The 14,555-nt window shown below is 43.7% G+C and overlaps 1 protein-coding gene across 14 annotated transcripts in view; it reads left to right on the top strand.

The window, feature by feature from the left end:
* RNF17 (ring finger protein 17) overlaps window positions 1-14,555 on the top strand; it is a 502,688-nt gene that overhangs the window by 404,186 nt on the left and 83,947 nt on the right. For all 14 annotated transcript variants that reach the window (XM_088458561.1, XM_088458560.1, XM_088458571.1 and 11 more), the window contains 2 exons: window positions 3,655-3,735; window positions 13,038-13,163. In XM_088458561.1, coding sequence (XP_088314687.1) covers window positions 3,655-3,735; window positions 13,038-13,163 — 207 coding nt within the window. The remainder of the gene's footprint in view (window positions 1-3,654; window positions 3,736-13,037; window positions 13,164-14,555) is intronic.

Below are 14,555 nucleotides of genomic sequence, written 5' to 3'. Positions count from 1 at the left end.
CACCTGTGGCGCCTTGGGATTTGGCTGTGGTCCTGAGGGCTCTCCAGGGACCGCCGTTTGAACCACTGGGCTCAGTGGATCTTAAATGGCTAACAGCTAAGACTGTTTTCCTTCTGGCCATAGCTTCGGCCAGACGTGTTTCTGATTTAGGGGCTCTTTCTTGTAGACCCCCTTTCTTGATTTTTCATGGGAACAGGGCAGTGCTACGCACTCGGCCCGAGTTTCTTCCCAAAGTTGTTTCCCAGTTTCATGTTAATGAGGAAATCGTTGTTCCGGCCTTTAACTCACCTGGTCTTTCAGTGGGTGAGGCCACTTTGGATGTTGTGCGGGCCTTAAGGACTTATGTTGACCGCACTTCTTCGTTTAGGAAGTCGGACGCCTTGTTTGTCCTCTATGGCTTCCGTAAAAAGGGTTGGCCTGCTTCAAAGCAAACTTTGGCAGCCTGGATCCGTATGGCTATTTCTGAAGCTTATCTTCATGAAGGTCTGCCGGCTCCTCCTTCTGTGAAGGCTCATTCCACTAGGTCTGTGGGTACTTCGTGGGCGGCTCGACGTGGTGCCTCTGCAGTCCAGATCTGCAAGGTCCTCTGTCCATACCTTCGTGAGGTATTGCAGGTTTGACACCTTCGCCTCTCTGGATGCTTCCTTCGGGCGGCGGATTCTCCTTTCAGCACAGGAGCGTCCCCACTCTTAAAGGATACTGCTTTGGGACATCCCCAAGGTATCCTGTGGATACCCTATGGACCCTGAAGTAGAAAATATGAGATATGGTAAGAACTTACCTTTTGTTATCTCTATTTCTACCAAGTCCATAGGGTTCCACAGGACTCCCGCCCTGTCGCACCTGTGCTGCAGATGGGCTTTACTATGGTCACCGGTTTTTCCGTCTCCCTCTGGTGAGAATGTGATTCTTGTGTGTCTCCAGATCTTTCTTCTCTCTCTTCCTTCTCCTCCTCCGGCCTATGGCTTGGTACCTAACTGAGATGCCTTGGCTCGGGGGCGGGGTATAGGAGGGGGACACTAGTGCATCCTGGCAGGCTGAAACTTAACTCTCTGTTGCCCGATGCCTGACGTCATCACCTACACCCAAGGTATCCTGTGGAACCCTATGGACTTCGAAGAAATAGAGATAACAAAGGTAAGTTGTTACCAAATCTCATATTTTTCCAACTTGTTTCTCTCTCTTTTTTTTTTTTTTTTTTCTTTGTATGGAAAGGGGAGTTAATTGAAGCCTGGAGGAGGGACAATGGCAACATTTTTGTCTGCACCAGAAATCACTTAAAATTGCCTTGTTCCCTGTCCCGATGGCTACATTGTACATGGCATGTGAGGCAGAGGACCAGCAGATATGCTCAGCTCAAGTGAGCAACTTTTAAATGGCAAAGCCAGCTTGAGTTAGTCCTAAGTTTCAGGCTATTATGAAGCTCACACATCTTGCAACACCTGATTTAGGTTCCAAGCAGGCATTCTACATCTTATGTTCCCAACATAGGAGTTGTAGGCTACACGGGCATCAGTCTTCCTTACCCTGTGGTTTCCGCCCCGGCTCCCTAGTTTCCACTTCATTGTGACCAGACAACATAATTGGGCCTCGGGCGATAGCAAACTCAGTGCAGGGTCTCCTGCAGCTGCCCTCTACCTATGATAGGGTTATGACTGCCTCCTTCTCTTCTGGAGCACTGAAGCAACAGTTTTCAGCTTTTCCCCATCTGCATTCAGATTTTGCTTGTCCTCTGAAGAGCAAGGCAAGATGGCAGCATCCAGAGAGTTCTGTGGATTGGCGTTTAAAGTTTGTGCTACACTAAACTTTAGAGAACCTTTTTGTTAAAGAGTGGACCACACCTAATTGACAATTCAAGGTATACTGAAGATAGCATCAATTTCTTCCTAGCAAGTTTATAGCAAAATGGGATATCCCTCTCTTAAGGTGGATGCTTAAATAGCTCACCTTTTAAAACTACATCCATTCAGATGCATCACCAACAACTGACCACACAGCTCTGCAGGCTTTCCCAAGGGGTGTCTCTGTAGCTCTATAGGTAACTAAACCGACTCAACAGGGGTCACCTGCTTTCTTTCTGGAATTGGATACTTTGGTTAATGGACTCGAGTCTACTAGTCACAACATTTAATGGTGCTGGAGCTCAGTGAATGCTCTGGCTAGTAGCCGTTAATTTTTTGCAAGATGGGCCATCAAGATCCAATCCAAAAAAACCGTAGCCTTTACATGCATAAATCATCAAAGTGGTACCAGCTATATGAGATAGAAGCAGGATCATGCTTTGGGTGAAGCATAATGTTACAGCCATCACAGTGCTTTCAGAGTGGAAAACTGGGAAGCAGACTTTGCAGCTGGTAAACCACTAAGACGAGTAGACCTCTTTTTGCAGCTGTTTGCTCTATCATGTTGACATCTCCTCTGGTGTTCTTGTCTGATCTACCAGTTCTCTCTGGGTATCTTTGTTTCCTCAGGTTCTCAAAAAGGTCAGAAAAAGGTTTTCAAGTAATGATGATAGCACTGGGCTGGCCCAACGTGACACCTACCTTCAAGACCTAGGGGGTCATTCAGACCCGGTCGCAAGCGCTGAGCACTCGCAACCGGGTCGATGTTCCCCCACTGGGCATGCGCACATCTGAGCCGGCTCCGACGTGCGCATGCGTGAGACCCGGCTAGCGACGTGCGCTCTGTCGCTACGGGTCTCACACCAAAAGGGGCGAGCTGTCGATGGTGAGTGTTGGCTCGCCCCATTTGGGAGGCGGGCAGGGGGCGTGGCCGGCCAAACAGAGGCGTTCCCAAAGAAACGCTTCCTGCTCGATCAGAGCAGGAAGCTCCCTGGGGCTTGCGAGTGCAGAGACCCAACCTTAAGGTCTCGTCGCAAGCCCCGAAGGTCACTCTGGTCGGTCGCTAGAGCTGTGGGTGATAACCCACAGCTTAGCGATCGACCAAGAGGCGGCACTACAAGATGCAAGCGGCCGCCCTCATTCAGAGCAACCGCTTGCATCTAACGACTGCCTCTGAATGAGGTCCCTAAAATCTTAAATCAGAGCTTTTTTGTTACCAGATTTTGCCTCAGCTGCCTTGTAACGGTATGGCTATTGCAGTATGAAACCATCCTAGGTCCAAAAAACACAGCTTTGTAAGGAAGTACAGTACTACTTCGGGCAGCCAGGTGGTTATATCAGAGGCTTGTTCTGATGGCTCTAATTGGGAGGGAATTTTCCCAACCCCTTTATAAGAATGTGTGTAGGCCATTTGAGGTACAGAATATATGTTTGTGTGTGTATGTACATATGTATGTGTGTGTATATATACCCTCACCCTAATTGTGTCTATCACTGGAAATTGATTATATTAGTACTGAAGTAAAGAGGTAGATAAAATACATAAACTTATGAAAATACAGCAATTGTTGAGTGGAAAAAATATATATTTGCCTGTAGGACACTTTGTTCTTACTGTACACAGATAAGTTAAAGTAGGTTGAAAATTCTGACCTCAAACAAAATAATTGGGCATTTTATTATTTTATAATAGCTGGCCCATTGTTGTGTGGTTTGTTTTTTTTTCTTCCCATGTTGTTCTTTTGCATTTACTCATATTTATGATTTTCATGATTTTACTTTGCTGACACCCTGTATTTTATGGTCTTACTAGGTTGGTAAATGTTGGCAAGAAGATACCATTCAGTTTCTGAAAGAACTTCTCGTGGATAGAATTGTCAGCATCCAAATTGTGGTATTATTTTATTTTGTGTTATTCTCTAAACTTGAAAATGGATGAGACCTATAGTTAAGCATAAATGCATAGTTGCTCAGTTCAGTTACCAAAAAAAAAAGTAACATTTCGCTCCTGTTTTAAGGTGCATACACACTTAATGATGATTTGAACGATTTAACTATAACAACATCGTAATCGTTGAAAAAATTGTTCAGTTTCTGAGTTATAACGATGAACGATTATTGTTCATGTGCGTTCACGTTTGTAGTTCATTCCTGACTGACCAACTGAACGATTTTCATTAAGGGAAGGAACATTTTTCGTTCATCGTTGAAAAAAATCGTTCAAAAAATCGTTCATTACACTTCAAAAAATTGTTCCCTTTTTCAAAAGAAAAACTGCCCGAAAATCGTTAACTAACACAATCGTTACGTGTGTATGCATCATATGTGTTCATTCACATGGTCACATGTCTGTGACTTGCCAAACAGTGCTATTTGGTGCGATTTGATAGTAGGTGTATGTGAACACATCTGTAGTTGCAATTGAGGACCCTCCTTAGTGGAGATTTATTTCATCATGGACCCCAACTGGAGTGATGAACTGGGTCCCAGGGGAGGGACTTCACAACTCCTATGACATGTATTGTCAGTTTACATTTTATTTACATCGTGGTATTATCCTTTTATATAAACGCAACATTACCAAAATTTAAAAGACGAAACAGAGACTCAATTGGGAGATGATTTATCACATCTTTCATGCTGACTATCTCTTACTGTTCTCAGTGTTCCCCAACTCCAGTCCTTAGGGACCCGTAGCAGTGCATGTTTTACAGCTCTCCGAGTTGGTGTATAGGTGTATTCATCACATTTTAAAAGATACACAGGTGGTGCTAATTATTAAAATTTTGATACTGAGGAGATCTGTAAAATATGCACTGTTGAGGGTTCCTGAGGACTGGAGTTAAAAAAAAAAAAAAAAAAAAAACATTGGTCTGCCTCATTGCAAACTGTAGTGGTGTCTGGTACGGTAGCAGAGGAGCGGTTTTTAAGAAAAAGAGGGGATGGGGGGAGTGTGAGCCTGTTTTCAGTATGACAACAGCCAATAATTGCCCTTTGTTGTACCGTTCCTACTCATGGCCCCCACTATACGTTGGGGCACTGATAAGTCCTCGGCCTCACCCATTTCCTGTAATCATGGCATTGTTTTGTCACTGCAGATAGAAAGAGCATCTTTTTTTTATTGTTCAATTAAAATGTTCAGCCTAAGGGGTCAATCCTATTAGCTGCGAATTGTGAGTAGCGGGTTTATTTCTCAAAACTTTGCAGCGAAGCACGCTCCCGAGAATTCTCCAATCCAATTAAAAATACCTATTCGCACTACTCACAGCGGAGGGGTGGGAATTGACTGCCAAATGAGATTTGTGTGTGAAAATTTGGGGAGACCATCCTGGACCCCCCAAAATGGATAATTTAGTTAGCAAGACTGTATAGAAGGCTGTTTGTGGGCATTAGGAAGGTACTGTAGGTTTTTAAATTGTCAAATGTCTGATTTGTGTGTTTGTTTGTTTTTTTAAATGCAAGAAAATGATAAAAAAAAAAATTTCGTTTAAACTCAAACAAATTAAACGAAAAATGCCCCCCCCCAAAAAAGTAGGAAAAGGTGATTTTGGGGTACTTTGAGGGCACCTTGAAAAATTGAAAAAAAATTATAAAAACTTTTCAACTTAAACATTATTGTAATTAAATTTGGGGTGCTTTGAGGATAACTTTGAGGAAAAAGTTGATTTTGGGGTAATTTGAGGAAAATTTTTTTATTATACCAAAAAATGACATGTAATTATTGGACTAATTAAGCTAATTGGAAACGTCCAAATGCCTAATTAGTCATTAGGGGGGGTGTCTCAGGGGTTCAGCACAGTATCCCGAAATTTTAACCATAAAATAAAGATTTTCCTTCCCATCTCTCACAGTCAGGGAGGTGAGAGTGGAAAGTTGCGAATTCCGTCTGTTTCAGTGCGAGTTGCTAATTGGATTGCTACCGTCTCTTCGTGTAATCCCAGACTGACTTGATGTTGAGATCAGTGCTGCCATTTCATCACTTCCACGATTCCTTGTTTTTCTTAATGCTGAAGTTAGTTCTTAATGACATTGTCTGTATGTTTGGGGACGTTGTCCAGCCGCAGAATAAATTTGGAGCCAATCAGACGCCTCCCTGATGGTATTGCATGTTGGATAAATACCTGCCTGTATTTCTCAGCATTGAGGACACCATTAATCATGACCAAATCCCCAACTCCATTTGCTGAAATGCAGACCCACGCTTGCAAGGAACCTCTACCATGCTTCACTGTTGCCTGCAGTCACTCATTATACTGAACTCCAACCCTTCGGCGATCAGTCTTATGTTACAGCCAAATATTAAAAATTTTGACTCCTCATTCCAGAGCACCTGCTGCCATTTTTCTGCACTGCAGTTCCTATGCATATTTGAGTCGCTTGGCCTTGTTTCCACGTCGAAGGTATGGCTTTTTGGCCGCTTTTCTTCCATGAAGACCGCTCCTGGACAGACTTCTCAGAACAGTGTACATTGGTGTACACTGGTTTCTGCCAGTTCTGGGCTGATGGCACTACTGGACATCTTTTGATTTCGAAGGGAAGTAAGCATGTTGTGTCTTTCATCTGATGCACTAAGTTTCCTTGGCCGACCACTGCGTCTACGGTCCTCAACGTTGCCCGTTTCTTTGTGCTTCTTCAGATATATAGAAAATGGAGCAACCACAGAATCTGAAAGGCACGAATATGGGTCACACAAACCAATGCAGAGGATGTATAGTTAAAACGATTATATGTTTATTACAATTAATAAACCAATACAAATATCAATAAATGAGGCCTAAACAAATATGATAGTATATGGTAAAGATCATGAGAGTAAGGCAATCTAAAATTATTTAAAATGTCCCGAACTGGAATCATTAGAAAGTCAGTGGCTTAATAGTAAGCCCTTTAGGGAGTATCTTGCTTATTTATATAACAATTATTTAGAGTGTTGAACTCTGTATCATCCGGCAACTGGACACAGAGAGACAATGGCAAATAGTCAATGACAGCTGATACAATGTTACCTTCCAAGCTGGCGGATCAAACACACATGTTGTTACGGTGATCTAGAGGTAGTGGTGGGGGAAGCTGCCACCAGGGATAACCTGGCCTCCAGAGCTCAACTCAACTGTCAGAGGATATGCAGAGGGGAGTGAGGTGGCCGCTCAAAACCTCCATGTCTGGCAGGAGACTGCAGGAAATAGATGGCGCGGCCGCTCCAAAGTTACCTTGCCTCCAGACCCACTGCTGGAAGCACCCTTGCATTTCTAAGAACAGACTCCATCATCTTTGAGCCTCACGCTATTACTGACCATTTACAATGTTCCTCTCTCTGCACCATCACGGAACACTGAGCTCTCTGACACTCACCTGCTCACCATGGAACTTTGGAGTGGCCGCACCATCTATTTCCTGCAGTCTCCCCACTAGTCTGGTCAAGCGCTCACGGCCAGCCACTCGTGCTACAGGCTCGAGTTGTCATCTTCACCCATACAGAGCACAGAGCTCCCGGACTTTCACCTGCCAGACACTGAGTTCTTGAGCGCCCACCTCACTCCCCTCTGCATATCCTCTGACAGTTGGGTTGAGCTCTGGAGGCCAGCCATCCCTGGTCGCGGATTCCCCCACCACTACCTCTGGATCACCGAAACAACATATGTGTTTCATCCGTCAGCTTGGAAGGTAACGTTGTATCAGCTGTCATTGACTATTTGAATTTGCCATTCTCTCTCTGTATCCAATTGACGGATGACACCCAGAGTTCAACACTCTTAAGGGCTCGATCCAATTAGGTGCAAATCGCTGCGAAACACGCTCCAGAGAATTCTCCAATCCAATTAGAAATGCCTATTCGCACTACTCGCAGCGGAGGGGTGCGAATCGACTCCCAAATGAGATTTGCAAGAAATGCATGAAAATGTGGGGAGACCATCCTGGAACCCCCAAAATGGATAATTTCATTAGCAGGACTGTATAGACTGCTGTTTGTGGCCATTAGGAAGTTACTGTAGGTTTTGAAACTCTGTCAAATAGCTAATTTGTGCTTTTTTTTTAAATGCAAGAAAATTATAAATAACAAACTTTTTTCGTTTAATCTCAAACTAATTAAATTTTCAACTAAAAAATTATTGTAATTAAATTTGTGGTGCCTAAACTAATGAAAAAGTTGATTTTGGGGTAATTTGAGGACATTTTTTTTCCCCCCCCCCAAAAAATGACATGTAATTATTTGACTAAGGCCCGTATTCAATTTGAGGCGAAAAGTCCGGATCCGCGGTACTTTTTCGCCTATGACGTCATTTTCGCCTGTTTTGCTTTTACCCCGTATTCAATGTAATAGGCGAAAAAGTTTCGCCTATGAATAGCAGGCGGAAAAAGTGCAGAATTGGAGTTTTGGGGTGCAACATTGCGGGAACCCCCGTGCAGCCTTCAGACAGTCCCCCAAGGGTAAACTGTCAAAAAAATTAAAAAGAACACTTAAGGACACCCCAAAAAATTACTTTGGAAAAGTGGATGAAAAAATAAATGTTGGGGGACAAAGTTAAAAACTAGCGAACTTGACTCTGCGGTGGTCCCCAAGTATGCCTCAAGTGTTTTTTTTTTATTGCAGGTGCTTGCAGCAGGTGGATTTTTCACGATTTTTTTCAACTTCACTTTAGCAACTTTTAAATATGCTGATCCCCATTTTCAAGTACCCCAAATTTGCTGGGATAAGTTGTCTTCTAGAAAAAATACTCCAGAATACTATTCTGCACCACGTATAGAAAAACGCTATTTAGCAGCTATTGAGCCCATTTAAAAACACCAAATACCTTCAGCAAGCCAAATCGGGGGGTACCATAGTGAACCCCTATGTCAGAGCATCTTTTGGGAGTTGTCAGGCTGATTTCCCCAAATCTGACAGTACTTTCCCCCTGTTCAAGTTTCGCCGGGTCCCATTTTCGCGTACTTTCAAATTGAATACGGGGTAAACAGGGCCGAAACTAGGATTTTTGTCACCAGGGGCAAGACAGTAATTTGGCGCGCCCCCCCCCCCCCCCCTGGTAATTCCCCCTGCAGCAGTGCCCCTATAGTAATGTCCCCTGAGGTAATGCCCCTGTAGTAGTGCCCATATAGTAATGCCCCTGTAGTAGTCCCCATATGATAATGCCCCCATAGCAATGCCTCTGTAGTAGTGCCCATATTGTAATGCCCCCATAATAATGCCCATATGTTAATACCCCAATAGTAATGCTCCAGTAGAGCCCATGCTACCATAATAATGCCCCTGTGGTAATACCCATGCCCCCATAATAATGCCCCTGTGGTAATACCCATGCCCCCCATAGTAATGCCCCTGTGGTAATGCCCATGCCCCCATAGTAATGCCCCTGTGGTAGTGCCCATGCCCCCATAGTTATGCCCCTCTGATAATGCCCATGCTCCCATAATCATGCCCCTGTAGTGCAGCTTTTAAAAAAAAAAAAAATACTTACCTTGAACCCTGCTCCTGCATCCAGCGCCGCGTACGATCCGCCGGCTGCTCCTCGGAACTATGGGGGAGACGTCATGACGTCTCCCCCATAGTTCCTGTGGGGAGAGACGGAAGCTGGAGTTCGGGAGAGAACTCCAGCCTCCGGCTCCGGCTACACCGCGTCGCTGCAGAGAAGGAGCCGGGCGCCCGCTTGTAATAAATATTACCAACTGACGTCCGGCTTGGAGCCTCTCTGCAGCGCCAGGCTGGAGGTCACTGGCACCGGGTACAGCGGCGCGCACGTGCACCTCCAGCCCCCCCTCCTAGTTGCGGCCCTGGGGTAAAGCGGGCACGCACGCGATACTTTTCCACCTACAAAACAGGCGAAGTAGGCGAAAAGTCCGGGCCGCAAAAAAGTATTTCGGCTCTGCTCAAATTGAATACGGCTCTATATAAGCTAATTAGAAACTTCCAATTGCCTAATTGGTCATTCAATGGGGTACCCAAGGGGTTCAGCAGTGTCCCCACATTTTAGCCTTACAATAAAGATTTTCCTTTCCATCTCTCACCCTCAGGGAGGTGCGAGTGGAAAGTTGCGAATTCAGTCTGACTGATCAGTGCAAGTTGCTAATTGGATTGCAAACTTAGGGCCTGATTCAGACCCACTCGCGAGCGGCTGTCCGCTCGCAAGTGGGTCGATGGTGTGCACTGAGCATGCGCACGACGGAGGGAGCTCCGTCGTGCGCGAGACGCGACGAGCGAAGGTCTTTCTGATCAAAGGGGGCGTGCTGTTGATGTTGATTGACAGCACGCCCCCTTTGGTGGGCGTGCCTCCCAGACGGGGGCGTTCCCAAGGGGGAACGCCTACCGTCAGAAGCCGGCCCACTGACATCACTAGTGATGTCAGTGGGAGTGATTTTGGCTCTGATAGAGCCAAAATCACTCCGGGCCTTGCGGTTGAGAAACTCAACCGCAGGCTCCGGCTCGCAGTGGCGATGGTCAAGACCATCGCGGCCATCAATCTGCACGCTCGTATAGGCTGTGGGTGGTGACCCACAGCTATACGAGCGTCCAGGAGGACGCTCCATTTTTATGGAGGACGGCCCTCATTCAGAGAGAGCGCTCTGCTCAGAGCGTCCGGCTCTGAATGAGGGCCTTAATTCGCTATGCGAATTCGATGTGAAAATCGCATCTCGCAATTCGCACCTAATAGGATTGACCCCTAAATAATTGTTTTATCAATAAGCAAGGTGCTTCCAAAAGGGCTTACTATTAGCCACTGACTTTCTAATGATTCAGGTTTGGGACTTTTTACATAATAATTTTAGATTGCCTTACTCTCATGATCTTTACCATATACTATCATATTTGTTACATGTCTTTTTACAATACCTAATTTATTGATATTTGTATTGGTTTATTGTTATAAACATATAATCGTTTTAACTATACACCCTCTGCATTGGTTTAAGTGACCCATATTCGTGTCTTTCAGATTCTATGGTTGTGCCATTTTCTATATACACTTTTCTGATTAGTGGGAGTGACTACCCCACACAACCACATTGAATCTGTTAAGCCTTTATCAACCCTTCAGCACCTGGGCTATATTTGTTGCTTTGAAATCTTTGCCTGGGAGAGACTTTGCTGATGCAGTATAACTACCTTGTGTTTTGTTGCTGTTCTTAGTCTTACCATGATGTACTGTATGACCTGTGACATGAAACTCTTCCATAACCTCACCTTTGTAGCAAAGTGTGGCTGTTGCTCACCCAGTTTAAAGCACCTACACAGCTGTTTCTTTAGAAGTTAATGACTGTTTCAACCTACATTTGAAAATGATAATCATTATCACCTGTTTGGTATGATTGGTTAATCATACACTTGGCTATGGGCCTGATTCAGCAAGGATCCCAACTGCGATTACGCACACATTTGGCTGATTGCGATGGGTCTGCGTAGCCTCTGCAGTACACAACAGAGTGATTGACAAGATGTACCGTTCGGGGTGGTGATGGGGGGCTGGTCGGCGAAATGCATATGTGTTGTGCATAAATTATCCACTGCGATGCCATAAGCATCCTGAGCTTTCACTGCGTACCAGAAGGTTCGCAATTCCCAAGTGTGTGTGATGTTACTGATGGTTTTGCAGTCTTGGCAAGTGTTACGGATATGTTTAAGGTAAGGTGGGTATGTTGTGCTGCGGCGGCATAGGATTAGCATATGATCGCAGTGAGACTGCGTGTGTAATCGCTATTGCAATCGCAGTTGTGATCCGTACTGAATCAGGCCCTACAAAAACCCTGACTTTGTGTAAGTGTACCTAGAAGAATTGATGCTGTTTTAGAGGCAAAGGGAGGTCACACCAAATATTGATTTGATTTAGATTTCTCTTCTGTTTGCAGTTAGTTAATTGATAACACTTCGAGTTTTGAAAGCATTCTTACTTTGCAGCATTTTTTACACACCTGCCTAAAACGTTTGCACAGTACTGTATATGGGATGGAGCATCATCTTCACAGCAGCCAGCCTACCCAATCTTGATATCTTATAATTAATCCATAATTTAGTCAGGGTGACAAATTGAGGATAGAGTAATTACAATCAATTGTGCTAGTGCGTCCTATTCTCATCGCTTTGCAAATCAGAAGCATTTGATGGTATGAAGTAGCACGAAAAGATGCTCAAAGCTACCGAGTGACGCCACGGTATGGCGCGACTAGAAGGGCTGTTTAAAGCGCAAGAAAGTAAGATGTATGAGGACATATCTGTATATGTGAATGTAGATTTAAGATAGATAGAAGCAAGTTCTGATCAATCCCCAGAGCTATAGCCTCAGTGTTTGTAACAAGATGCCTCAGAATAGTTCTAAACTAAATACCTCAAAGTACCGCATGAATAGCTGGCAGGGAAACCTCAGGATTAGTAACAAATACAGATGTGTCCTCATACATCAAGCCTCAATACACCACGCAGCACGACTTGCCTGGCGTGAGTAATTTGATATGCAAGACTTGCATGTATGCGCAATCAGCACAGTCTGCTGGTGCGTCCTATATGCATCTCATTGCGAATTAGACTCATCTTCGGTAAAAAAAACACTCCCAGCGTTAGCATATGGGACCTGCCGCACAGAGAGGGTTTTTTCACCGCGATTGCAGCAGAGATGTATAAGGACAGATCTGTAAGAGCATATAGTCTACGAGGAGACAAATTATATGCTGACGTGGGCCCACTGAAATACCTGAAATTTGTCTGTGGTTCCTGATTTGTTCGGCCAGCAGCTCTATGGATAAGGCATACTGTATATTAGCGGAGAGAGGGGGCACCACTGTCTGGTTCCATTGGAGATGTTAAATTTGTCAAACAAAAATCCATTGCTATAATAAAACATGTTTGAGTTTAATTTGTCTTTTAAATTATATATATATATATATATATATATATATATATATATATATATATATATATATAATCTATTCTGCCATCATCATTTTTTATGGGGATGTTTGCAAAATATATACAGATGTGTCCTCACTCACCTTTGTGGCAGTCGTGGCAAACAGCCCTTCTCGGCACTCAACTCATTACAGCTGTTGGACTTTTCACAATATTTAAATTTTTTGCTATATAGCTTTCCAGTATTTTCATTTCTGGAACTGTTGCAAATTTTTTTCCAGCAAGTCTACTGTATAATAATTTACATAGTGATTATCTACTAATAAGTATTTTCTGTGTTATCTTTGCATGCCTGTCCATAGGAGCCTCCAGATGGTCCTCGAGGTATTGCATCTATTAATCTGTATTGTGGAAACGCTTCAGCTTCTGCTATTTTGGAGACATATTCACATTGTATTCCCAAGGATTGTGAGAAAAAAACAAAACTAGTAAGTACTTGAAGTATTGGTTGATCATGATCCGAAGCGATTAGAATAGCAATTTACATGGCTATTGGGTACTCTTGTTTGCTTGGTTCAAATCCATAAGCTGGATGTAAGACAAGTACACCACATTACTTGTCTTGTCTCCAGTTAGCTTGTCCAAATGCAGCAGGTGAAGATTTTTGAACCCTCTCTTTATAAATATGCAAAAGGGTAGGAGCAAATAAAAAGTGCCACGGTCAAAGTATAAAACAACAAGCCTATAGGACATTGAAGAAAATGTTTTCATCATATTTCCCTAAATGGTACAGAAAAGAATGTTAAATAATTTCCAGATATGGCACTGCCTTTGATTCAATGTTTCCTCATATGGTTTCCTCATTGTTCATTAGAACATATAAAACAAGAATTTCATAGCGTAATCACGGATTAAAAAGATTGACATAGAGTAGCGCGTCAACAGTGGGAACTCAGAAAACAGGACACATCATAAAGTCCTGGACACTGTTATTTACTTCTGGTATGCACATTCATTGACTGATTTAAAGGGAGTGTGATGCCATCAGTATGGTCTCTAATGTGAACTATGAAGTGTCTGTGTACGCGAACACTTTAGCGACAAGCCCATAACAGTTTTTGTGAGTCTTAATAGTCTTCGCCCAGGACCACCCATCACTTTTCCAAAACATTTCTGATATCATGTCTGTCAATCCCAACTGCACCTTTGTGCGTATACACTGTATAATGCATGCGCAGTTTGTAGGGCTTTTTGCGCAGATATGCTGTAGTTAAAAAAAACAAAAAAAACATAACTCTGTGAACATTAGCATTGCGTGTGGTTCTGAATCGGGCCCTGTGTCTTAATTTACTGCTTGTAAACAACTGGAATGCTATGGGACACTGGACTGTGCCCTTTTCTAAAGCAAGAAACTACTTGTGCAACGTTAGGTATTTATTTTTGTATTTAAATTGCCAGTAAAGTTCTGTCTAAATGTTCTCCCTGTATAGCTGGAGTGCTAGTTGCATTGCGATCACTCTCTCTCTTTGCATCAGTTGAATACTGAATACTGCTTCCTGACTCGTGTGTAGATTGAGTACTGGTTCCCGGCTTACTTGTTATGTTATGTTCTCACTCTATATGACTTGAGTACTGTCTTCTCTAGTTGTATTGCATTCATGATACTCTCCCTGTTGGTCCGACATATCGTACCTCGAGTACACATTAGAATATGAATATGGGGGTAGGGTGCGCTCTTCCTGTGGGTAAGTTGTTGTGGTTCGTGTAGTGTTATGTTGAATAAATGACAGACAATAAATGGGGGGCCAACCCATTTGAGTAGACAGTGCTGCTCTGGAGTGGTCTAGGGGAGAGGGGATGGGGGAGTCGGTGGGAAGTGG

Source organism: Taudactylus pleione, unplaced genomic scaffold (assembly GCF_031769625.1).
Source record: "Taudactylus pleione unplaced genomic scaffold, aTauple2 ptg000842l, whole genome shotgun sequence".
Lineage (NCBI taxonomy): Eukaryota > Metazoa > Chordata > Amphibia > Anura > Myobatrachidae > Taudactylus > Taudactylus pleione.
This window is presented reverse-complemented; position numbering and strand designations above follow the sequence as displayed.